Source organism: Podarcis vaucheri (assembly GCF_965113315.1).
Source record: "Podarcis vaucheri genome assembly, chromosome: 13".
NCBI lineage: Eukaryota > Metazoa > Chordata > Lepidosauria > Squamata > Lacertidae > Podarcis > Podarcis vaucheri.
In genome coordinates this window covers 20,313,701-20,340,764 of record NC_138751.1, presented here as the reverse complement: position 1 = coordinate 20,340,764, position 27,064 = coordinate 20,313,701, and the positions used below count along the sequence as shown (strand labels likewise).

General features: G+C 46.7%; 1 protein-coding gene across 3 annotated transcripts in view; it reads right to left on the bottom strand.

Annotated features, from left to right (window-relative positions):
* Positions 1–27,064, bottom strand: part of PTPRH (protein tyrosine phosphatase receptor type H) — a 38,661-nt gene that overhangs the window by 9,601 nt on the left and 1,996 nt on the right. For all 3 annotated transcript variants that reach the window (XM_082196910.1, XM_082196911.1, XM_082196912.1), the window contains exons 2-10: positions 15,791–15,827; positions 14,318–14,368; positions 12,026–12,238; positions 10,582–10,830; positions 8,770–9,021; positions 7,205–7,483; positions 5,334–5,609; positions 3,196–3,459; positions 1,436–1,517 (exon numbers count right to left, since the gene is read on the bottom strand). In XM_082196910.1, coding sequence (XP_082053036.1) covers positions 1,436–1,517; positions 3,196–3,459; positions 5,334–5,609; positions 7,205–7,483; positions 8,770–9,021; positions 10,582–10,830; positions 12,026–12,238; positions 14,318–14,368; positions 15,791–15,827 — 1,703 coding nt within the window. The remainder of the gene's footprint in view (positions 1–1,435; positions 1,518–3,195; positions 3,460–5,333; positions 5,610–7,204; positions 7,484–8,769; positions 9,022–10,581; positions 10,831–12,025; positions 12,239–14,317; positions 14,369–15,790; positions 15,828–27,064) is intronic.

The following is a 27,064-nucleotide window of genomic DNA, read 5'->3' as shown; positions in this document are numbered from 1 at the left end:
ATCTTCTCCGACCCCCCATGCCAGATTTATGTACTGTATAAGCTAAACAAGCTGTAGCTTAGGGCCCCACTCTCTTGGGGGCCCCCAAAAAATGTAAACGAAAAAACACCTGGAAGTACATTTCCAAAATAGAAGATAAAAAACCACCTACATACAGCAACAGTGTTTTGTGTTGTGTAGGCTCCTGTGATGTACATATTTTGTTATGTGCAAAAGGCTTTAGATATCTGTTAGGTCCATAAATTACCATATAGCATATATTCAACACACAAAACTGCGACACATTGTTGTTGACAAAGGACAGCTGGACATATAAAGGGCCCCATTACCTTCAGTAGCTTAGGGCTTTATCAAACCTAAATCTGGCCCGGCCCCCGCAGCAATATGTCACAGCTTCTATAACCTACATTTAGTATTTAAAATGAGAGTTGTCATAGCGTCTTCGTTTTTGTTCTTCAAAACATGGCAACCTTAGTGGTCTCCTCCCTTCCAAAAATAATAATCTCTAATCAGAACGCCGAACAGGGCACTATAGAACTGGAGCCTGCAGTACCCGAAACTCCCACTGGGGGAGCCACGGCACTAGACCAAAGGCCCTTTGTGCCAGTCCATAAGCAGAGCTGTGTGATTTGGAAATTACTGCGTCGCCCAAGGGCCTGTGAGAAATCCACACAGAGAGAAATTGGTCTCCTCTCTCATGATACTAGAACTAGAACATTGTCTCAGGAATTGGGAAATCACTATCTCAAAGGAATGGCCAGACTACCAGGAAAGGCAATCAGATAAGGCATTATCAGATAACCTGGCAGACAGGAAAAACAACAACATTCAAATTTCTGTTGTAGACCACCTTTTCTGTGATGTAGGTACGATGTTTGTGGGGGGTGGTCTTGAGCTCCAGGGCAGGGAATTTAAAATGTCTATATAAGGGCAGGCACACCTTGGTTCTGGGTCCTCCTCCATCCTCCTGCGTGTGAGGGGAGCACCCTGTTGCAACAGTTCAATAAAGATCAGGCTTAAGAGCTGCTTTGCTTCTCAATATTCTCTGGTTGACCTCTGTTATTTTCTCCTACCGATGGAGAACCTACAAAGGACTCTATAAGGGCTCTTGTGTCCCCCATAAGGGCAGGTTTTGTTCATTACAGTGGGAACAGGATGCTGGACTGATGGACCACTGGCTGGATCCAGGAGGGCTGTTCTTGCACTCTTATGATTTTCTGTAGCTGGAGAGAAGACTTCAGTGCACTGCCTGTCCCTTTGGCCCCCCCACCCCTGCAGAGGAAATGCGTCAGGGGGAAATACAAGCCGATAAACGCAGCTTGTTTTCTTTTCCTTTGTGCCTCTGGATTCAGGTTACTGCGGCCCTGATGCTCCCCCCCCCCGCTGGGGTCAATAATGCTGTGCAGCGGAAGCCTGCAATACTGAGCTTGCTCACCTTTTCCTCCAGAAATAGAACAGCAGCAGGCTGAGGAGGCCTGAGAAAAGCAGCACGGGGAGCAGAGTTTCAAGGATGACCCCTAAAGACAAAGAAAGAAAATGCTGCTACAAAGTCTGTGTGTGTGTCTAAGTCAGGGATGGGAAACTCGTGGTCCTCCCTGCGTTCATAGAATCAGAGAATTGTAGAGTTGGAAGTGACCAGTGCAGGAATCTGTTACCCTGTGGTCCCTTCTCACTCTTAAAATCTATGATTCTAAGCAGGGTATAAAAGGGACGCGGGTGGCGCTGTGGGTTAAACCACAGGGCCTAGGACTTGCTGAACAGAAGGTCAGTGGTTCGAATCCCCACAATGGGGTGAGCTCCCATTGCTCAGTCCCTGCTCCTGCCAGCCTGGCAGTTCAAAAGCACGTCAAAGTGCAAGTAGATAAATAGGTACCACTCCGGTGGGAAGGTAAACGGCATTTCTGTGCACTGCTCTGCTTTGCCAGAAGCGGCTTAGTCATGCTGGCCACATGACCCAGAAGCTGTACACCGGCTCCCTCGGCCAATGAGCGCCGCAACCCCAGAGTCGGCCACGACTGGACCTAATGGTCAGGGGTCCCTTTACCTTTAAGCAGAGTATAAATGAAGGAAGGTGCACAGGAAAGGAAGGGAGCACAGCTTAGTGGTCTGCTGAGCGCCTGCTTGGCATGCAGAACTCCGCAGGTTCAATCCCTGGTAACTCCAATACAGTGGTACCTCAGGTTACAGACACTTCAGGTTACAGACTCTGCTAACCCAGAAATAGTACCTCAGGTTAATAACCTTGCTTTAGGATGAGAATAGAAATTGTGTGGCGGCAGCAGGAGGCCCCATTAGCTAAAGTGGTGCTTCGGGTTAAGAACAGTTTCAGGTTAAGAACAGACCTCCAGAATGAACTAAGTTCTTAACCTGAGGTACCACTGTATTATTTTAAAAGGATCAAGTCGCAGGCAATGGGACAGACCCAGAAAAGGCTTTGCTGGTAGGACTGATGTTGTTGGCCCATCTAGTCCAGCGCCCCATTCTCACAGGGGCCAGCCAGGTGGCTGTGGGAACCTGCAGGCAGAATCCGAGCACAAAAACAGCCTCCCCTCCTGCGGGGCTTTCAAGCAACCGGGATTCAGGAGCATTGCTGCCTCTGGCCACAGAGACAGAGCATCATCGCTTCTGTGGCTGGTAGTGACTGATGGGAACTGGAGTCCACAGCATCCGGAACCCTGACAATGCCAGACTAGACAAGCCGCTGGTCCCTGGTGTTAAGACGGCTTTGAGCCCTCCCAAGCCTTTTCGTGCATTTTGCATAGAACAGCCCGCACCCCTCACCCCAGGCTGCTCTGTGCCTGTTCGCCAAGGGTCAGTAATATCCAAGGCAACACGATGACCAAGTACAACAATGCAATGGTTCTATGTTTTCAAGAGAATCCACCAAGAGTGCACATTTTGGGACTTTCAGAGATTTATAAGATTTCTGTTTATTTGGTTTTGCAGAGAGTTTCATATATTTCATATTGTTCAATGTTCTGTATAGATTTTATAAAGTGTTTATATTGATATTGCATTGTTGTACTTGGTCATTGTGTTGCCTTGGATATTACTGACAATTGTTTGCAACACAGGGGTTTAATTGTTTGGTTACTTGTTCGCCAAGGGTGCTGTCCTTCAGAAAGAGAAGCGTTTTTAAACAGCACGCTTCGCCCCCAGCCTGCCTACTGAAAGGCTTGCTCAGGTGTGTCTCACCTGCGTGGCTGGTGGTGCACATTTTCTGGGCGGACGCTGCCTCCTGCTCATACCAGAACGTCTGCACTTGGACCAAGTAGCTCCAGGCGGGTTGCAGGTTGTCAATCTCCGTCTCCTCTTTGCAGATGGTCCATTCCTGGACAAGCTGGTCTGACAGACAGACCTGCAATTTACTGACCTCGCTGGCTGGGCATGTCCAGGACAATACCAGACGGTCGCCCCACATGGAGGAATCACACTTCAAATTATTCACATGGTCTGGCTCTGTGCAGGTGGGAAGCAGAGAGTACTGTGGTGTTGTTGTCTTTTAAATATATATATTGCATGCCCACAAACATGTGAATCCCATCCTTTTTTCAATAGGACCTCTCAGTGAAATGGATGAAGTTCCCAATTTTATTCTTTATACCCCGCCCATCTGGCTAGGTTTCCCCGGCCACATCTGCCAAAGACAGGGCAGGCCACCCATGAGACAAAATGAGGCAACCACCTTGGCAGGGGCAGACTTTGATAATATGGTGCCCTGGGCAAGGACAAAGGCTGGTGAGCCGCCTCCCTTGAATAATTCTTATTTTCACAGTAATTCTTTTTGGTACAGTTGCTTTTTTATGGACCTTCTCAGTAGGTACCCATTTAAATACAGTGGTGCCCCGCAAGACGAATGCCTCACAAGACAGAAAACTCGCTAGACGAAAGAGTTTTCCGTTTTGGAGGTGCTTCGCAAAACAAATTTCCTATGGGCCTGCTTCGTAAGACGACAATGTCTTGCAAGTTCCTGCTGGTTTTTTCCCCTCCCCCCTTTTTCTAAGCCGCTAAGCCGCTCATCAGCTGATCCGATCAGCAGATAAGCCGCTAAAAGCCGCTAATAGCGCTAATAGCGCTAATCCGCTAATCCGTCAATGGGCTTGCTTCGCAAGACGAAAAAACCACTAGACGAAGAGAATCACAGAACGGATTCTTTTCGTCTTGCGAGGCACCACTGTATAGGATGATAATTGTTGTTGATGTTGTTATGCTGACCCTGGACAGCAGGATCTACAGGGGCAGCAGATCCGGACGCCAAGGAATGCATCACCTGCTTACCACCAGTCTAGGGGATGGCAGTGCCTGTTAGCTTCCTCCACTTCAGGTGTCAGGGACTGGACGCCCTTCTCCTGAACCTTCCCATGGGCAGGAGGACAGCATAGATTTAGAACAGTGGTTGGCAGAGAGGCATAGTCCAAAGGGGGAAAGCTGGGAAACACTGGGTGAGGCACAACTAGAAGAGGAAACACCAGGAGAGAGAGAGAGAGCTGGCCGATTTAGTGTCCTTGGAAAGCATTCCTGCCCCCCCACCCCTTAGATGGGATTTGAGAGTGATAGAACAGAGAGCTCAGTGGCAACAAGCTCAGATTACCCGATGTAGTAGTGATGTCGATTAATGGGGACGGAAGGAGTGAATCCTTACTGGGAGCACTGCCACATTTTTAGAGAAATATGCATTCCTTTGTCTCTCAGTGTGATTATTAAAGAAACTAATTGGTAAGGCGCTCTTTCTTTTGATCTTGGGGATCCTATTCCCCAAAGCCTGACATCAGGTGACATTCACACAACTGGATGGAGGTAGTGATTGCTAAACTGCTCTAGGAACTGTATGTCACGGACTGGTTGGATGCAGAGGAATAGTGGCAGGTGCAGAAGCAGAAGCAGAGGCAGAAGCCAGAGAGCCAGAGAGAGGTAGAGGCAATGAATCATAGTTTGGTCCCCCTTGGCAAACCCTCCACCTCCTCTCTGGCGCCCCCTGGTGTTGGGCTCCCTGCCTTCTGCCCACTAGTGAGCACCAGCCACCATTATTGGGTAAGATGGACCAATAGCCTGATTCAGCAACAAGCGACTGGGGGTGGGGTGTGTGTGGAGGTGAGGCTCAACATCTATGTGTGGTTGGGTTAGACCTTCCCTCTACTAATTTGTAGCATAGGCCACTCAATCATTTCACAGTGTGTGTGTGTGTTTGTGTGTGTGTGTGTAGCTCCCCGTTGAGCCCCGCTGCCTGTGGAACTCCTGCCATGAAAGTTGATGCTTTCTTGCATGCCAAACCCCGCTTTTGAGAGGATGGGACCACTCCATTTTCTGCCTCCCCCAAAGAAATCTGTAAGTACTTGTAGCCCCTTCTTGCAGAACGCCAACGCTGTACGCGGTCTTGTTTTCTCCTTCCGCTACACTCAGCAAAGTGAAGGTGTAGTTGGAGCTTGGAGTGAGACCTCTCAAAGTCATCTCCGTGGAAGTGCCAAGACGCATTTCTTTGTGGTTGGACTCGTTCTGGTTCTTCCACTGGAGCAGAAAGCTGCTGAAAGCTGAGCTCGGCTTCCTCCAGGATAATTCAATTTCTGTCTGGCTGCTATTGCGGACCCTGAAATCTGTAGGGGGCAAGGGGCCTGAAAGGAGGAGGCAAGATTTGTCAAGAGAGCCAAGTCACAAAGAAAGCAGAGGTTGTCGTGTTAGTCTACAGGAGGGGAGAACTGCCCCCCACCCACAGTTAGGTAATGCCACCCCTGCGTCATCCAGCCTGATGAAGAGTCCTGTTGAACTCAGAAGCTTACACTATTTTCTGACATTTGGGTTGGTCCTTATAAAGACATTGCCCAACAGCAGCCACTCCACGCCCCCCATTTACAGAGGTGTCTTTCAAAGACTAGACACAGCTTCTCCCTTAATGCATGCTCATAAAATGTCACTCTCCTTGGACCTGGGACCTCTTTTCTCCAGCTGCTTCTACACTAAGTGTAGAATTTCTTAAAATTTTTAAGAAAAAAAGCACTGACAACAACCTTGTAAGCCATGGCGGACTGAACTGTCATGGGGGCCCCTTCGCAACAACGTCTAGGTAACCTCTGTTATCCTCTTCAATGGGGCTGTTCCACAGCAGGTTGCCACACCACAACATCTATGCTACCGTCTCTTGATCTTTGGGGTTGTTGAAATATATTCAACAAAAAAATTAATCAAATTGCAACTCATACTGGGTGTTCTAGACCAGTGTTTCCCAAACTTTTTTGGGCAACGGCACACCTGTTTAATGAAAAAAATCTCGCGGCACACCACCGCGGCACAGCCCCGTGACGTCAGCGCGCAGCGTCACGCCGGGAGGGACGCACGAAAGTGAAAGTTTTTTCCCTCCCCCTTGCCAGGGAACCTCCAAGCTTTGGGGGTGGGAGGAGGCAGCAGAGCGAGGGACTGAGGGACGGCGGCAACTGAGGCGGCGGCAGCTGTTGTGGTGGTGGCGGCGATAGCGGGCGGAGGAGGGGGCGGCGGCGGGGCTTGAGGAGCCGTCGCCGGGAGTTGCTGCTGCTGTTGTTGCTGCTGCTGCCCGGACATGCCGGCCTCCTCCTCCTCCGCTGTCTCGCGCTCCTCCCTTTTGCACGCGCTGCCCCGCCGCTCGGCACCACCACCGCGGAGCCGCCCCCGGCTCGACGCGGATCCTCGCCGCCGCCGCCTCTCACCGCCCGACTCACCCGCCTCCCTCCCACGGCACACCAGCCAATGTCTCACGGCACAGTAGTGTGCCGCGGAACACCGGTTGGGAAACACTGTTCTAGACCCCAAAAAGTTTTAAGCACTGTGAACTAAAGTCGCTTCTGGGGCGTCTATAGGATTACGGGCCCTGAAGCTTAAGCTTTGCTAGTTTCACAGCAGATCACAGAAAGGTAGAGTTGGAAGGGACCCTGAGGGTCATCTAGTCCAACCCCCTGGAATGCAGGAATATGCAGCTGTCCCATACAGGGATCGAACCTGGAACCTTGGTCTTATCAGCACCAGGCTCTAAGCAACAGAGCTGATCCACCCTTGCCTGAAAGGTAAAGCTAGGTGGAGTGACCACAACTAGCTCAATGTCTCCCAGTGAGTTTCATGGCTGAGTGGAGATCTGAACCTGGTTCTCCCCACCCCTAGTCCAACCCTCCAACCACTACACCACACTGCCCAAAGTCCAAGCCACATTGCCCCCCCCCCAGCCCATGACAGTTGCACTCACATGTCAGAGCCCATTTGCTGGCTTCTTTGCTCTTAACCCCGCTGATCTCCGAGGCCAGCTTCACTGAGTACAGGATCCCTGGCTGGAGTCGTGTGATGTTGTAGCTGAGGCAATCGACTCCAACCGATTTGTTCCCCAACAGGTTTGCGCCTTTTCCGCCGTACCAGCTCACCCTGTACGAATAGTGTGCGGCATTGCGGTCTTTGGGCCGATCCCAGGAAACAGGGATGCTGTTGGTCTCGCACTGCGATACGCTTATATTCTCGGGAGCATTTGGAGCTGGGGGAAAGAGCAGGCTCACTTAACACACCACTGCAACCCCTGCTGGCCTTGCAGATGTTGGGAGCCCAGCGTCCTTAATCCGAGCAGCACATCCCTCCAAGCCAAAGCCTACGATACTCTCACCTCGTCTCAAAATGGGGGCACCCTCAGGTAGCTGCTAGGACACTGGTGCCCCGGCTGGGCCCAATCCTGATCCCTGCCCCTTTGACTAGTGTTTTGACCATTGAATGACTGGGTCTGGGAGCTGCCGTCTAGAGTTCCCGCAACACCCTATTACTGTGCTGTCCCGCAACATCCTATTACTGGTCCTTGGGCGGCGCCCATTCAATCTGCAGCGCGTCCACCGTGTGATTCTGTATATTGATGTATGGGACAGGTGAAGGGCCTGGATTGGAGAAACAGAAGGACCCTCTAGGCTCTTTGATACGAGCAGACCTACAGGCAGCAGGCATAAGCGGGTCCTGGAAGAAAAGGACAGTGTGGAGAGCTCCTGTCCAGGGTTCCCACATGCCACATCCTTTCCATGATGCTACACACACACACCCTACCTTCCAGTTTGAACGGTGGCCATTTTAATTCCCCACTGTGACTCTGACACAGCGTTGCTGTGGGAAATTAGAGAGTTGGGGGCCCACAAATCCCTCTCAGGCCTGAAGCTGGTCCTGATGACAGACCCTCCAAATATCCCCACAAGATTAACAGAAGCTGTCCCAGTTTCTGATTTGATCCCAGAATGTCCTGCATTTCCTTAGGATGTCCCTGTTTTCATTGGAAAGGTGTTGGAGGGCAATGGAGTTATGCGACCTCCAAGCCAAGGAGATAAGTAACTATACAACCTTTAGAAGACACCTGAAGGTACCCCTTCAGGTATAGGGAAGTTAAAAATAATAATAATGTTTAATTATGCTTTTATATAAGTTGGAAGCCACCCAGAGTGGCTGAGGCAACCCAGTCAGATGGGTGCGGTATCAATAATAATAAAATAACAATAATAATAATAATAATAATAATAATAATAATAATAATGGAATAGGATGTCCCTATTTTCATTGGAGAAATGTTGGAGGGTATGGGATGGTGTGCTCATGGCTGATGGGAGTTGGAGTCTTGAGGAACTACAGGTTTCCCCTCCCTCTTCCGCAAGCCACCGCATCCTCGCTGAGGTCTGTGGTGCTGATATGGGAGCTTGGGAGTGATTTCTATGTGACTCCATCTACTAGGGGCAGGGGAAAGTTCTCAGGGTCCTGGCTGCTGCTTCCCTTTCTCCCCTGGCCTCAGCCTACCTGTGGTGGCCTGTTTGGTGCTCCCGATGCTGGAGACGTTGTTGGCAGAAACGGCAAAGACCTCAATGTTGTACGTTTTGCCTGCTGTCAGGTTGCGCACCCAAAGCAAGCTTCCGGTGGTGTTGTGGCACCCTGGCAAGCAGACCTTGTATCTATAGAGGCTGGCATGAGGGTCCTTGGGCGGCGCCCATTCAATCTGCAGCGCGTCCACCGTGTGATTCTGTATATTGATGTATGGGACAGGTGAAGGGCCTGGATTGGAGAAACAGAAGGACCCTCTAGGCTCTTTGATACGAGCAGACCTACAGGCAGCAGGCATAAGCGGGTCCTGGAAGAAAAGGACAGTGTGGAGAGCTCCTGTCCAGGGTTCCCACATGCCACATCCTTTCCATGATGCTACACACACACACCCTACCTTCCAGTTTCCCAATACCTTGCCTCCACACCTGTGAATCACCTGCTCTTGGCTACTGAAATGGCAGTACCATCATTTCACGACTACCTGAGCAGAGCCTCTGCTATTTGTTGCGTTATGCAACACTGGCTATGTACAACAGGGGCACCCCGGCAGCAGTGCCTACCTAGTTTGTGGGACTTTGTTCCGAAGGAGGCTCACAGTTCTTTCCGCTGCTGGAGTTCAGGTAGCGAGTAAAGCTTGGGATAAGAGCTCAACTATTTACCTTCAATTAACCAACTCTGCTGGTTTACTGCTGCTGTGCTGAAATACTGACTGCCGTTTAATTACATTTAAAAGCTTGCTTTTATATTGCTGCTAAGTTACCCCGCGGATCCTGATGAACGGGAAGGCAGGGCATAGCTTAAATAAAATGAAATATGCTGCATAGCTAACCACACACACACACACACACACACACACACACACACACACATATTTATGGATCAATATGAGCATGCACACAACCAAGCTAGTTAGGAGAAAATTTAACCAGGCTGCACTATCAGAACACAAGATAATAACTTGTTCTCTATTCCTCAGTGCTCCGGACATCGCCACACACACCTCGGCTAACATACAGTGCCTTGCAGAGAAGGGAGGGGAAACCCATAGCCCATCAAGACTCCAGCACCCATCAGCCCCAGCCAGCATGGCCAATAGGCAGGGATGATAGGATCTATAGTCCAACAACAAATGGAGGTCCGGGGGTTGCCCACCCTGCTGTCCAAAGACCTGGTTTCAGCTGCTACTCGCAGAGTGGGGGGAAATAGATATAGATCACCTGTGTGGGGTAATTAATAAAAGAATTGGCTGGATCCCTGGATCCAAAGTGCGGAGCTAAACACACTCTCCAGCAAGAGAGAACCCCCAGCAGTGTTTTTAAAAGTCACAAAAGCAAGCAGCAGTGTAGCATGGGGATTTAGGCTGTTAAACCTTTGAATAGCCTGTTTAGTCTGCCACCAGAGCTTCCCATTTCTACCCCTCTGAGCACTGAACTGACCTCGCACCTTAGTAAGTTTAAAAATGCTTTACTTACAAAGTTCCAAATGTTCATGCATTTATCCATGCAGCAGCAAAAGTAAACACAGGCAGAAATCTTGGGATACAAAATATAGCGAAATGGCTCTAAGCATGCGGTCTGAGCTTGTAGCGAGCAAGCTCAGGTGCCTCCTATCTCACATGGTGAAAAAGACAGAAGAAAAGAGGAAACTTAACTTTCTTCTAAGAGCTGAGGGGGCGTGACCTGGCTGAGTCTAGTACAATTCTGTGGTTTTAACCCCTTCATGCATTAACTAGCCCTAAGCTTGCTTGCTGTGTTTGACTGCAATTTCCCACAAGGTAATGGCGAGACTCACAGGTGAAGGCAGTGATGGATGATTCCTTGCTGCACCATCCATCCAGTTTTCTGAACACTGTCATGTTGTAGTTCTGCCCAGGCGACAGTTTTGGGATGTTGGCTGTGCAGTTACTGATGCTGGCTTTAAGGACTGTCATAGCGCTGCCTCTGTGCGTCTTGTAGCAGCAGTCGTTGGAGATTTGCCAGTGAAGAGTTACAGAATGGTTGGTCTGGTCCCTTTGAGTGAGTTTTTGCACAGGGCATGGCTCTGTTCAGAAGCAGAAGTAGAGAATGAGCAATCAATGAGCACTTCAGCCCCACAGACCACTCCTTATAGGGAGACCAGCCCCAAATTCATTGCACCTAACACTGGGGCCTGCTCTAGGGGGGCCTTTGGACTGCTGCTATTTTGCAGGAGGGACACAAACGCAGCCTCAAACTTTTGGTTTGCAGAAAGAAAGTAGATTGAAGCACTCCGTTGCCCTAGCACAACAAATCCACTTAAAAGAAAAAAGAAGAAATGGGGTGTCTGCAGTTTGGAAAGTGATGGATGTGGAGAAAGAAGAAATGGTGGGGCCAGGGGATTCTAAGTCAGTGGCTCTCAAACTCTTCCCACCCCCCACCCCCAGCCCACACTTTGAGAATATATATTTGCTCGTGCCATACAGATTTTTTAGTTGACAAAAAATACACTGGAAAACAAAAGGAAACAACTTGCAGCAGTGCTTGATTTATGACTTAAGATGGAATAGCTCAGTTGGTAGAGCATTGGACTCTTAATCGAGTCTAAGTTGGGCAAAAACATTCCTGCATTGCAGGGGGGATGGACTAGAATGATGATCCTATGATTCTATGATTTTACTTCGTAATATGAACATAGGACAGTGACGTGGGTGGCGCTGTGGGTTAAACCACAGAGCCTAGGACTTGCCGATCAGAAGGTCAGCGGTTCAAATCCCCGTGATAGGGTGAGCTCCCATTGCTCGGTCCCTGCTCCTGCCAACCTAGCAGTTCAAAAGCACGTCAAAGTGCAAGTAGATAAATAAGTACCGCTCTGGCGGGAAGGTAAATGGTGTTTCCGTGTGGTGCTCTGGTTCGCTAGAAGCGGCTTAGTCATGCTGGCCACATGACCCGGAAGCTGTACGCTGGCTCCCTCAGCCAGTAAAGCGAGATGAGCGCCGCAACCCCAGAGTCGGCCATTACTGGACCTAATGGTCAGGGGTCCCTTTACCTTTTTATGAACATTGGACACCCAGAAAGTATAAAACAATGCAGCTACATATTCTTCAAGTGAAAGAAAATATTTTGATACTATACTACACTGATATGTTTAAATTTATTTTATTTATTTTTTTAAAGGAGGGTCCTTTCATCAGTCTTATTTGCTTTGCAAATGGCCTTCGGCATGCAGAACCCGGGTTCCGTCTTGACGCGGACTGTGGAGTGTGGATTTCTGCCCTTACCTCCGCACTCAAGGCAGTCAGTGAGTGAGGAACAGTTTTTATCCAGGATCACATGCTGTTGGCACTGAGTGGGAAGGCTGGTGCTGTTGACACAGCCTGGTTCCTGGTCCATCACCTCTGGTCTTCTGAAAACTTCTGTGACATTTGCATTATCCAAGGGACAGTACACAACGACAAAGTTTCCACCGACTTCCCCGGGGTATTTGCAGGGATCTGTGGTGGCAACGAAATGAAGGCAGGGGTTAGAGAAGCCTTTCCCCAGTGTGGTGTCCACCAGACACTTGTTGGCTGCAAGTCCCATCGACCCTGACCAATAGCTGAGCAGGCTGGGGCTGATAGGAACTGGAGTCCAACAACAGAATCTGGAGGATACCAAGGCAGTTGGGGAGCTAGTTTAGGGTGTTAGCCCCGCCTAGTCCTACTGTATTCAGCTCTCCTTCTTGTGGGATGTGTGACATAAGTAGCAGTCAAGTACAACATTCCTTGTTTTCCTAGAGTGGACATGCGGGGGAATGTTTAGTCCAGCCAGTCAAAAACTTCTGGTTTCCTCCAGGCTGGGACATACTTCCTTTTGCATGTGACTAGAGGTGGGTGTGACCTTACCTGTCCAGGTAACAAAAGGGCACATCACACAGCATGCCCTCTCTCTTTGACCTCCTCCGTCGTTGGAGCAGCTTTTAGCTAGAATTGATCTGTTGGCTCTCAGCCAACAGAGAACACTGGGATTATCTCCATATGGGATAGATCCACATGTATATATATACTTTGTAACTAAGTCTGCCTTCAGGGATCCAACTGTGAACTGATGATGTGAGTAAACTTCTTTTATATACTTTACACAAGATTGTGGCATGTTTATTCTTTGAAGAGGGATATAAGGGAACTTACCAGGAATCTAATATTGAGAGGCTTAAACAAGCCTGCAACCAGCTATCTGCTGTGCATTTAAAAGGGGGATGTAAAACTCTGCTAAGTTATAGAACTTGCTAAGGCAAGTGAGGAAGGATATTAATAAACAATATATCCTCTCCTGCCTCCCTGAACTCTTCTCTCTTGCCTCCAAGGGCATGGAGGGCTTTGCAGGTTGCAGAGCAAAGAGCAGAGGGAGGCCCTCCCCAATGGAGCTTAAGACTGCTGGGGAAACAGCTGGCTGGGAAGGAGACTTAGGGGAAAGTGAGAGACCCATATCATCCGTTCTGGCATCTGCTTTACTGGGGCCAGTCTTGCCCGTAGGTTTCCCTGTTTGTATTCTGATTCCACGAATAAAGAATCAACTTTACCACTCGTCTTTGAGTCTCTATTCTGACCTGCAGCTGAACCAGCTCCAACATTGAGCTTCTAATGTTTGTGGCAGATCCGCTCCTCGATTCAGGCCAGAATTTAGGGGAAATGTCGTAGCTCATTGGTAGAACACCTGCTAGGCGTGCAGAAAGACCCAGGTTCAATCCCTGACATCTCCAGGTAGGCTTCAGAGGGAGAGGTGTCTGTCTAAAGTCCTGGAGAGCTGCCAGTCCCTGTAAACAAGGTGCTGGGAACCTTCAGCCCTCCAGATGTTGGTGAACTATAGCTCCCATCAGCCCCAGCAAGCATGGCCAATGGCCAGGGATGATGTGAGCAGTAGTTTCCCAATATCTGGAGGGCCAGATTCTGTTCTGTATAGAGGAAGTACATTGCGTGAAACCCCGGAACAGAGTGGCTGCCAACCAGTTTCAATACTAATGAGCTAGAAATTTCAGGGGTCAGCAAACTTTTTCAGCAGGGGGTGGTCCATAGCTGTCAACGTTTCCCTTTTTTAAAGGGAAATCCCCTTATTCTGAATAGGATTCCTCGCAAGAAAATGGAAAGTTGACATATATGGGCTGGTCCACTGTCCCTCAGACCTTGTGGGGGGCCAGACTATATTTTGGGGAAAAATATGAACGAATCCCTATGCCCCACAAATAATCCAGAGATGCATTTTAAATAAAAGCACACATTCTACTCATGTAAAACACCAGGCAGGCCCCACAAATAGCCCAGAGATGCATTTTAAATCAAAGGACATGTTCTACTCATGTAAAAACACACTGATTCCCGGACTGTCCCCGGGCCGGATTTAGAAGGCGATTGGGCCGGATCCGGCCCCTGGGCCTTAGTTTGCCTACCCATGAGCTAGAGCTAGATGGATCAATAATCTGATTCGGCATTAACCAGCTCCTCGTCTTCCTGCTTCAGAAGATATTAATATCAGATTAATCCACGCCAGGAAGAGGCAACATCAGAAGCCCAGAGAAAGGTTGTTATTCTACTTACCTGCACTTGTTGTGGACGGCTTTGTAGTAGTTATGGATTCTTTATTTTTGCCTGTTTTGGAGATGCGAGACAGAGGGGGAAGAGGCATGTATGAGGAAAGCTGAATCTCCACTATGGATTATTCAGTTTGTGAATAAAATATACAGAATTGCATCTGAAACTAAAAGATCCTCATGCACACAAAGACACAGATTCCCCAGAAAGTGCAAGAGACGAAACCAAGCAGGCATAGAAACAAATTGGTAGCAAGCTGTGCCAAAATGACTATCTTTAAACCCAAGGAAGGAGGCCGTTTCTTCAAAATCAAAATACTTTTAATAAAGCAAAAAGAGTCCTGCTGGATTGGATTAGTCTCCCAGAATCATATTTATAGCTGGGGCCAGCTGGAAACCTCAAGGAAACCCACACCGTCCAGGCACGAAGGCAACAGCAGCCTTCTTTATGTTCCTTCCCAGAAATTGGTATTAGTTAACAGCACACAGCCTTTGAACATGGAGGCTCTATTCTGTCTATCCTGGCTGGTGGGCTTTGATAGACTGATCCTCTGCTTGCGAATGAGGCTGCAGTTCAGCAGGAAGGTTCACTTCCAGGCATCTCCAAGTAAGCCTGCGAAAGTCTGAAATCTTAAGAGAGTCACTGCTGGTCACTGAAGACAATCCTAAGGAAGATGGACCCGTGGTCTGATTCAATATAAGGCAAAATTCCTATATTCCTCCGTGAATTTATCTGATCCTTTCCAAAAGCCATCTTTGCTAATGGCCATCTTGTAGTTTAGTCACTAGGATGTTGGGACTAACTTGCCCTTACTTCTTTTGTTTCCCCACTTGTCCCTTCTCACACTAGGTTCTCATTCCTCCAAACAGTCTGGAAACCCTATGGTGGGAAACCATGGGGTAGGGACATATTGGAGCTGGGGGGGACTACTGGTGGTGAAAGGGTTAAGTGCCCTCTCAAATTCCCCTCCTCTCAAATCAGGGTTCTCAACATGGAAAATGGCTGTTGAACTACCTTTACATGAACTTCTACGGAAGGCACTGTTTGCCCTTCAGGGTCCATCTAAACCAGTGTTATTTGACTTTGAGTCCACAGGTGCTGTTGGACTACAACTCCCATCATCCTTGGCCAGTTTAGTCAGGGATGATGGGAGTTGTAGTCCAAAAATATATATTTAGGGCTGGTTGAACACTGACCTCTGGTGAGTTCAGAGGTAGCTACTTTTCCACATCGCCCTGCCTTGCAGTGAAGAGGATTTTAGCACTCGTCAAATGTAGTCATGCAGTCAAATGCTTTCCTGTAATCGCCTCAGTACCTTTACATCAGCTTTCAGGCAGGCAATATTTCAACAGGTGCAGCCCTCCCCATTGCTGCATCTCGACGTTGGAGAAAGTTGCACCTGCTGAATTTCCTTGCAAAGCTAAAGACACACACAAAACCGACATAAAAACGTTGGCTATCATCATAGAAGCAACTCACTGTGTTGTCCAGGCTGAAGGAGCAGCAGCAGCAGCACCTGGCAGGGGGAAAGGCGTAATGTGAAAGATGTAGGCTTTTTTTAATTTCCAGAAGGCCTTGCTCACAGATGTTGGCACTGTGATTCCCATGAACACCGTTTAACCTGGCTCATGTTATCGGTAGGATGCCTGTACGAGTTATTCCTCATGCATTTCTGAGCAACGTCATCAAAACCCCCATCAGGCTGGACTTTCATAGAATCATCAGAGATGGAAGGGACCATGAGGGTCATCTAGTCCAACCCCCTGCGATGCAAGAATCTTTTGCCCAACGTGGGGCTCAAACCCACAACTCTGAGATTCAGAGCCTCATGCTTTACTGACTGAGCTATGTTGTGGCTTTGGCTCCCCTGGTTCCCTGTCTCCACCTCATGGGTTTTCAACATTATCTCCATCTTTCTAAGGCGCCGTGTATTTAAAGCACATCCGTCGCCACCCCGATCTGGAATCCTGAGAACAGTTGTTTGTTAAGGGTGCTGGGAGTTGTAGTTCTGTGAGCAGTAAACTACATTTCCCAGCATTCTCTGGGGGAAGCCGTGTGCTTTTAATGCATGGTGTGTACACAGCCTCAGAGTCTAGTGTTTTCCTATAGTTGGAGTTGCCAACATGCCACCCATGGGTGCAATGGTACTCTGGGGAGGAGCGGGTCTTCCCCTGGTTGTTGTTGTTTAGTCGTTTAGTCATGTCCGACACTTCGTGACCCCCTGGACCAGAGCACACCAGGCACTCCTGTCTTCCACTGCCTCCCCATGTTGGTAGCTTTGAGAACACTGTCCAACCATCTCATCCTCTGTCGTCCTCTTCTCCTTGTGCCCTCCATCTTTCCCAACATCAGGGTCTTTTCCAGGGAGTCTTCTCTTCTCATGAGGTGGCCAAAGTCTCAGCTTCAGGATCTGTCCTTCCAGTGAGCACTCGGGGCTGATTTCCATCAGAATGGATAGATTTGATCTTCTTGCAGTCCATGGGACTCTCAAGAGCCTCCTCCTGCACCATAATTCAGAAGCATAAATTCTTTGGCGATCAGCCTTCTTTATGGTCCAGCTCTCACTTCCATAAGCATTCTAGGGCCCCTGCCTCACTGCCCCCTTGGTCATGACGAGGCTGGGTTCCTTCTTTTTTGAATAGCCCATAGAGCTGGAGGAGGAAGTTGGAAGAGTTGTGCTCTTTCCCCACTTCCTCGTTCAGCTCTGTCTGTGTACTTTTCAAGGCTCAGATCCGTTCTGCGCGATCCAACCTTTACCCAGAGCCATTGGGAAAAGGGAAGTCTTGATGTGCAGGCTTTCTGTCTCTTGGAGAGTGAGCAGGGGCTGATCCAGGGGAGGAAATTTACCCAGATAGAGTGGCACCTTCTGCACTCAGTCAAAAATCCCAACTCGCCTGTGGAGGCCCTAAAATATTTGTCGCTCCCTGATCCTAACTGATACACAAACACACTGCACCTTCCACGTGATCTGTGAAGCCCAGGTTGCGCTAAACACACTAGGGTTTGTTCAAAAACTGTTTTGCATTTCCAAGGGGAATATTTGCATTTACTGCTTTGTTCAGGGGCCCTATGGCGACAGAGAAGTCTGGGTAAAGATTATATTGCTATAGTTGAGTAAACACTATGGACTGTTTTCTTCCCCTTTCACTCTTCCCCACTCTAAATATCCATCCCGAGGAATAGTCCTGTGTAGCACAAAAGCTTGCATCATTATTTTTTTTAAATGTTATTGTGGCATCTGAATATAGACTGCATTTTTAATCAAGGCATATATTGGCTTATATCTTGATCAGGTTCCTAAATTAAATGGGCTTAGATTTTCAAAAGTATTCAAGCCAGGCAGAAGACCAGCAGTTTACAACCTTGGTAATGTTTATTCTCCTAGACAAGGGCCCCTTTTGATTGATAGCAGAAAACAATTCTCAAAGTCGTAAAAGCTGAAATTACCGGACACTGACCCTACATGTTACAGAAGATAAAAAAGGCAGAGATAAACATAATTAATAGTTGGTAAATAGTAAAATAATATCAATGTGCCTCCCAGTAAATGACCCAGATCTTCTTTCTAAGGTTAAAAGGCCAAGACCAAATGGGGAAGCATCTAGCTGGCAAGTCTTTTTTTCTAATGGGAAAAGCAGCTGGCTGAAGGAGGGGTTGTAAACTGGAGAGGCTTCTTTTGAAGCTGTTTTTTTACTGAGTTCCTTTTTACTTTACAAAGGCCTTATTCCTTTTAAAAGGCTACCTATGTTATGTATTAAATATATTGTCTTAAATGTAATTATGCAAAGGATTTAAGAAATGCTAGATTTCATATAGTTGTATTTAGCCCCCCTTGTCAGACAAGAGACGCCAAAACGAGCCCGCATGACAAATGGTTGTCAGACCTTTGTTTAAAGACCTCCAAAAGGAGATATTTCATTGATGATGCATGAGAATATGAACCCAAGGTCTCTGACATCTGTTCAAGATAAAATTTTAAATTATTAACCATCTGTTTTGGAGGGCAAGGAAGGCAAGAGGTGAGCTGGTAATTAAGATGCCTTGTTGAGACACATGTAAGATATATTACTACTTATTTGTCATTTATAGATGTAACAATATATAGCTCTTTGTGTTCCATATAAGGACAGGAGGATATGGGTGTATCTTTTAGAATTAATTATAGCAATCAGCCAATAGGAAATCCAACCAGGCTGATTGAACAGAGGCAGCCACAGGAGAAGCAAAGGGGGGCTGGATTAAGGGAATATAAGTGCTGGCCATAATGGCAGGAGGCCAGGCCAGAGCTTGGTAACTATATACCACTGTGCCTCTCATTTATTTGTCTGACAAATAAATTATTATTTCTCTGTTGCTGCGTTGAATATTTCATTCCAGCTAAGCGTTAACCACAAGCAGGGTGCTACATTTTATGGTGCCTGCGACTCGGATAAGTGGTCTGCTGGAACGCAGCCCCTTCGCCTTACTGGACGGGGTACAAGAGAGAGGACAACTGATTGCCTACCCAGCGCGCACTGGAAAAATTTTTTCCAGGGGAACGCAGCAGTCTCGTCTGTCTGATACCCTGCCCACTGACGGCGACGGACCGAGGGGAACCAGAGAAATAAACAGGGAACCAGCTAAGGGTAAGTGCACTAAGGGGTTTTGGCCCTCCAATTAATTGGGAGGAAGAGAAGTCCTGATCAAACTTCTGCGTCTCAGTAAAGGGGAACTGAGTACGCTAGGTGGCTGGGTACATCAGATGGTGGTCTGGTGGGGGAAAAGGGAAGAATGGGAGGTAGAGTGTGTGGTGAAGTATCTGGCGCATTGTATGTGTGAGAAAGTACAGAGCAATGTGTAGCTGACCTAAGTGTGGAGTGAGTACTACTTCGTTTCCCAGTAAGGTGTGTGTGTGAGTGACTGAGTGGATACTTCACAGGGCCATACAATGGGAGTTGGGGGTTCAAAGGGGGGAAATACACCTTTTAAATGTATGTTAAATAATTTTAAGAAAGCCTTCTCAGGGGCATATGGAGTCAAAATGACGCCAGAGCGCCTGAGAACGTTATGTGAACTAGAGTGGCCGAAACAAAATACTGGATGGCCATCTCAAGGAACCTTTGATATAAATTTAGTAAGCAAACTTTGGCCTAACATCGCCAAAGAAACTGGAGGGTGCCCAGAACAATTTTCATATATAGATTCCTGGCTGAGCACATTAAATAAAAATCCTCCATGGATAAGGGAATGCAAAGTCCAACGATGCAAATTATTGGCTGTAAAAGCCGAAGCTAGGAAAGGAATCTTGCCAAATAAACTCAAACCCATTTTTGAGGGACCAGAGGAAGAGCTGCTTCCATCTCCACCCTATGCTATCCCACATCGAAGGGAGCCTAATTCAAACCCTCCACCAGTTGTAACCCCAAGGCAAGAAAGTGGAATGAATAATGGGGGTGGAGTCACAGAACTTGATCCCTTGATAGATTATGATAAATATCTTCAGGAGGCATTGGAGTCCTATAACAAAGCCCAAGCAGAAGTGGTTATTCCACCTGTGAGTCCCAGTAGAACTCCATCTACAGTCTCTTTTAGTGGAATAACTGATTGCCTACCCCAAACCCCTGTATATCCAAGTCCTAGAGAATTATTACAGAAGTTACAGGGAGACCTTAATCGGTCAGCAAGCAATACAGCCAGGCGTATAAAGCTGCTAAAAGAACGCCTTGGGACAAATACCATCCCCTATGATTTGAGGCCCCTAGAGCAAAGCGAAGAGAAAGGTCACGTCGTAGCCCCTCTTAGAAGAGTATTTGATGCACTTGAGGAACCTGTGCTGGTTAATGGGCAACCCGGACGACGGCCACCTTGAACTTCGATCCTCCAGTACATTCCATTCACAACTACGGTTCTGATGAATTGGAAAACACCCTATCTTTCGCAGAAAAACCTCGGGCTATGATGGACTTGGTGACTTCAATAGTAAATACTCATAGTCCTACTTGGACAGATTGTCGCCAGCTCCTGAATACTCTCTTCACCACTGAGGAAAGGAGAGACATAATTGAAAAGGCACAGATACATTTGCGTGAGCAGGCCAGAGTGGGAAATATTTATAATATTGACCGTCATCTCCAGGACAACTTTCCCTTGGAAGATCCTAATTGGGATCCAAACAATGCAATTCACCTGGCCAGGCTTAACACCTACTGCCAGATGCTTGTGCAAGGTATCTGCAGGGCATGCCAGAAGCCCACTAATATGTCTAAAGTCTCAGGAGGGTAGACGTGTTACCCATAACACTGTTTCGTGTTTGGTGCACACCCACAAAAAGACTTAAGTTGTCACCTTTTGAGCTCCTGTATGGGAGGCCGCCCTCCTTTATTCAGGATATTCCAACTGACCTCAAACAAATAGGAGACCATGCAACACAGGGACAAGTGCAATCTCTCTCCCGTGTTTTTGTCTCTCTCCCGTGTTGGTTTGTTTGTTTTTATCTTAACAGGTGGGCCCTCGAGCGCACGCCGTGCAGCATTGCCGTGCCGATTCATCAGCTCCAGGCTGGCATAGCATATGGGTGAAAGAGTGGAAACGTGATCCACTTGCACCTAAGTGGCGTGGACCTTACACCGTCTTGCTCTCTACTCCAACAGCGGTGAAGGTAGCTGAGGTGACCCCCCTGGATTCATCACTCCCGTTTGAAGAAGTCCGAAGGCAGTTGGACGTGCAAAGGTGACCCCTCTAATCCTTTAAAACTGACTCTCTCCAAAAACCCCTGTATCTAGCCCTACGGGGAACGGGCTGGGTCACGGGCGACATTAGACGACCGGCCTGCTGCAGCCACAACCTGGAAGCTGGCTGACCTGCGCACGCCTGAAGCTTGAGGAGCGTCTGAACCAGAGACTGTGAGCGGAAAGATTCTCTTATACAATTGATTGACTGCCCCCTTGTGGAACAATTATCAGAGATATTACACATTGGGGATCCTTGGGATATATGTTTTGGTCTTGGTGGTTCCCCATTTCTGTCACTGGGGGAATTATATTGGGACTGATATTTATTTGCTATCACAATAAGGTAATCTTTTGTGAAAGGAATGCATATGCTAGACATCAACATGATTTTATTATTAATCCTGATCCCTTGGGAAGGGGAAGGGTCCTTGAATCTGACCAAATTTGCTAAATATGGATTCCGCTATGACCACAATATGTGGGTAGGTTTAGCTGAAATGGTAGCCAATGTTGCAAATAGGACCAATTGCCTTGTTTGCTCTCTTGGGCCAGATGATTCAGAGGGAGGTATGCCCTTATTACCGATACCATTAGATGCCATTGGTATGGTAAGCGAAATGCCACACCAAACAGAAATACAGAATTTCCCCGGATGGAACTCAACTAAACCATTACGAGTTATACCTGTACAAGGGGAATTCTGTGTACATAAATCATCAGATGCAGCTGATTCTACCATGATAGGCTCTTCTCATTGTCACTATACCTGGGATAATATTAAGAATACCTGGGCAAACGGTACTACCTATCGAACTCGGAATGCCTTGCCCTGTGCACCTTCTTTTATTCATGCATGGAAAGTGGTATGAAACATAACTGTGACAGAAAAAGGCAATCTAACATACTGCACTGTGAACTCTATACCCCTTGTGATACTTTGCCTTATGCACTCCACATACCAAAACCCTCAGACCCGATGGTTGTGGTGGATATGTGGAGAATGGGCATACAAGAAACTCCCTTCCAAATGGAGTGGGACTTGTTTCCTGGGGTATTACCACCAATGTGGATTATGCCCACTAATTTGGCCAAGCGTACACGAAGAAACGCTGATATTTCTCATATAGCAGGAGGAAGTACCCAAAGTTGGAGCGGTACTGATGATTGGCCACCAGAGCGCATTATAGCCTATTATGATCCTGTCTCCTGGAATCCTGGTGAGCTCATACAAGGGGCACGGGATCCTATTTATAATCTAAACAGAATAATTCGATTGCAAGCAGTAGTGGAACTTATTGCATAACAGCTGGATGAAAGTAGAGCCGTCATTTTGCAGCTGTAAATGGGAATGGATTATGTACTTGCCAAGCAGGGAGCCCTATGTGGAGTCTTGAACTTGACAGGGAATGCCTGTTGCTTTAACATTTCAGATAATGGTGAGGCAATCCGTGTGTTGGCCACAAAGAAGGAAAGTATAGCACATGTCCCAGTACAAACATGGGAAGGATGGGATATGGGATGGCTCACCAATTGGTTACCTAAAAGGGATACTATTGTCTTGCTTGTTTTTCTTGACAGTAGTAGTGATGGTTTTATGTATGATGCCAAGTATCATTTCATGTTTTAGAAGTACAATTAGCAAGATGATTTCGAATGAAACTCTACCTCATATCATGGCCCTATACAGAGCTTTAACTCAGGAATATGATGAAGTTCAAGCTATCAAGGACTCTTGGTGGCAAGGTCCTTGAGCTTGAAAGGGGGGAATGTGGCATCTGAATATAGACTGCATTTTTAATCAAGGCATATATTGGCTTATATCTTGATCAGGTTCCTAAATTAAATGGGCTTAGATTTTCAAAAGTATTCAAGCCAGGCAGAAGACCAGCAGTTTACAACCTTGGTAATGTTTATTCTCCTAGACAAGGGCCCCTTTTGATTGATAGCAGAAAACAATTCTCAAAGTCGTAAAAGCTGAAATTACCGGACACTGACCCTACATGTTACAGAAGATAAAAAAGGCAGAGATAAACATAATTAATAGTTGGTAAATAGTAAAATAATATCAATGTGCCTCCCAGTAAATGACCCAGATCTTCTTTCTAAGGTTAAAAGGCCAAGACCAAATGGGGAAGCATCTAGCTGGCAAGTCTTTTTTTCTAATGGGAAAAGCAGCTGGCTGAAGGAGGGGTTGTAAACTGGAGAGGCTTCTTTTGAAGCTGTTTTTTTACTGAGTTCCTTTTTACTTTACAAAGGCCTTATTCCTTTTAAAAGGCTACCTATGTTATGTATTAAATATATTGTCTTAAATGTAATTATGCAAAGGATTTAAGAAATGCTAGATTTCATATAGTTGTATTTAGCCCCCCTTGTCAGACAAGAGACGCCAAAACGAGCCCGCATGACAAATGGTTGTCAGACCTTTGTTTAAAGACCTCCAAAAGGAGATATTTCATTGATGATGCATGAGAATATGAACCCAAGGTCTCTGACATCTGTTCAAGATAAAATTTTAAATTATTAACCATCTGTTTTGGAGGGCAAGGAAGGCAAGAGGTGAGCTGGTAATTAAGATGCCTTGTTGAGACACATGTAAGATATATTACTACTTATTTGTCATTTATAGATGTAACAATATATAGCTCTTTGTGTTCCATATAAGGACAGGAGGATATGGGTGTATCTTTTAGAATTAATTATAGCAATCAGCCAATAGGAAATCCAACCAGGCTGATTGAACAGAGGCAGCCACAGGAGAAGCAAAGGGGGGCTGGATTAAGGGAATATAAGTGCTGGCCATAATGGCAGGAGGCCAGGCCAGAGCTTGGTAACTATATACCACTGTGCCTCTCATTTATTTGTCTGACAAATAAATTATTATTTCTCTGTTGCTGCGTTGAATATTTCATTCCAGCTAAGCGTTAACCACAAGCAGGGTGCTACATTATCTTTTCCCAAGCAAAGATAATGTGTAGTTCGCTGTGTACTTTGAATGGGATTAGATGTCAAAACCAGTGTGTTATGGTGGTTAGCGTGTTGGACTGTGACCTGGGAGCTCAAGATTCAAATCCCCACCCAGACACGAAGTTCACTGGGTGACCTTGAGCCAGTCACTGTCTCTCAGCCTAACGTACCTCATAGGGTTGTTGTGAGGAGAAAATGGGGGGGGGGAGACGTACAGCACCTTGAGGTCCTTGGAGGAAAAGGGGGGATAGAAATCTAATAAATAAATAGATCCTATGAAATATACTCGGAGTCAAGTGTGGATCATAGTAGTGAGGAATGCCAGTTCCCCCGAAACATCTGCTTTATATATATTATTTACACAATGGGCCCCACGTGATTGGCTAATTCCGGGATTCTCCTATAGGCCAATCAGGTTGCGGATTCACTTCCACCTGGAGTTGGATTGGGTGGCTCCTGTGGACCAATCAGACTGCTGCATTCTGGATCCTATTGTTCTAGGACCAATCAGACTGCTGCATTCTGAATCCTATTGTTCTAGGACCAATCAGACTGCTGAATTTTGGATCCTATTCAACTCAGTACATAACACCCTGCAAAGTCTGGCACCCGGAATATGTTTTCTCAGGAGCATGCCCCACTGGTTCAATGGGACTTACTTCCAAGTAATGGTGCTTAGGATTGCAGCTTTAGGCCTGCAATAAAGACCCTCCACCAGCGTTTCAGCTGGTTTCTGCTTAAAGGAGAGAGCAAAAAGCCAGCTCACTGTACCTCCTGTGCTGGAATATATCCCCAAAGCATGCAAGTTGGAGGGCATGAGCAGCTGGTGGTGACCTGGGTGCCTTTCACAAAACCCAAATCTTGTGGTCTGAGTCAGGATCAGCAGCCCAGCAATGGCTGCTTTCTAAACTCCAGCCTGTGAGCTGAGACTGTGGGCATTCCTGCGTAAGGGGAAAGGGCGTAGCTTGGTGGTACAGCGGGAGTTCAGTCCTGCCTTCTGCAGGGATGAACTGCATCTCTAATTCCCCCACACCTGACATCACAAATGGTGTGGGGCAGGTGACTTGGGGGGGGTGGCCTTCTGGGCCATTGGGGAGGCCTGGCAGGTCAGATCTGACACATCGATCAGAGGTTCCCCATCATCCCTAGTGTGGCACAAGAGAAAATTTATTGGGCACATCACCATCTGCAAGGCAGTTTTTCCAATATGCGAAGGTGCCAATTATATCACTTCTTTGCTGCCTTCAGCCTTTAGGGTTTTTTTTAGCAAGAATGCCAAATACATGTCTCTAGCAATTGTTCCGCCTGCAGCAAACCTCTAACTGAAGCTGCCCAGGGACTTTTGCTGAATGGCCCTTGTTTTCTTATAGACAGGTCTTGGTCACAGAGCATTACTGGATAATATCACGGTACATGATCTGCTATCTGGAAAATTTCCATTTTCATTCTACTTTCCACTAACTGCAGAATGGCCCTTGTGGTCTCTTCCAACTCTATGATTCAGAAAAGTAACACCTCAGCAGGGCTAAAGAGCTGGAATGTGGCTTTGGGAGACGCACTGTGCCTGCTGAAAACAAAACACAGCTTTCTAGCCCTCATTAATTAATGTTAATCAAAATCAAATATATTTAATACGGTCAATGACCAACAAGCAATTTATAAATAAAATAAAATTGGCAATATGAGTACTATTGTACTACAGATAACAGTGGAGATATGGCCAAATCACAAAATTGGTACTTATGTTTATGACCAGGTTTCGACTTTCAAGGTTTTGATAATTCAATTCAAATGTCATTACTGTTTATCATCGTTCCTTCGATGTTTGCAATTTGAACTCCGTTGCTGTCATCATTGCTCGTCTTATTCTTGTTGCAATGTAACAGTACTTCGCCACAGGCCTTTCGGGGCCTTTGTCAGATTTCGGGGTCTTTGTCAGCTAAGAGGTGTCTGATATAGGTGTCATCTGTACTACGAGGTATTTTCCTCAGAATCGGCTCGATCAGCTCTTTTCTTGAGTCTCGATATAATGGGCAATATAAGATGACATGCCCGATGGTTTCTATTTTGTTGCTGTTACAGGGACATAATCTTTGTTCGATCGGTATTTTGTTGTATCTTCCCTCTAGAAGAGCTGAAGGGAGAGCGTTAAAGCGGGCCCTGGTAAATGCCCAACGGTGTTTGGCATTATGTAGAACTTTAAGATAGTTTGCTAGATGGGGGCTTAATGTTAATCAATATGATGTGCTCTTCAGGGCTGAGCAACAACTCCCTTAGAGTCCCCTTCTGCCATTCCTGTCATGTAACATACACCTCACAGCCAGTACACAGATGCACACCTGTAACCTGCTGTACAGGTGTATTTGAGCATCTGGTGGTTTGGTGAATAGGTGGTGTTTGCAATAAAAACAATTAAATCCCAAATGACAGTGTGAAGGTTGGTAGTACAAAGTCATACGTGCAATACAATCAGAAATCTTCAACGTCCCTCAGTCTCCCCCAGTCTGTTTCACCAACAAACTCACGCAAATACTCTTAGCCCATAGAAGGATAATGTAAAGTCAAACATTTCGCCAGAAATACAATCTCTGTCTTGGATTAACTAACACAACTGATTCCCCAACCAATCTAAAATATATCTACAGTAATAGTATAGTGGTCTATGCAATAATTCATCAGATTTAGATTAAAAAGTAAAACCTTGGCTGGGTTAAATAATAATAATGAAACATGCCCTTTAAAACATCTTGCCATTTTTACACAAACAGCTGTGTGGAAAATGCTTCTCTCTTAGTTTTTCTATGCAAGGATTGAATCTAAGGATATTACTGTATTTGAAATTCCTTCTGACGAACAGATACCTTTGAAACACACTGGAACTTGGAATGCTGCAAGATTTTAAAATCCCGTATATTTTATTGTGTATATATTTGTGAAAATGACATACAAAAATGCATTTTTGAAAATGGTTTTGGAAAAATGTGGATATTTGTATATGTGCATCAGTCAATCACTTTGCGGTGCTAATGGACTCTGTCCTGTCATTTTTTTGAATTGCAAATAATGACTTTCCCATTAT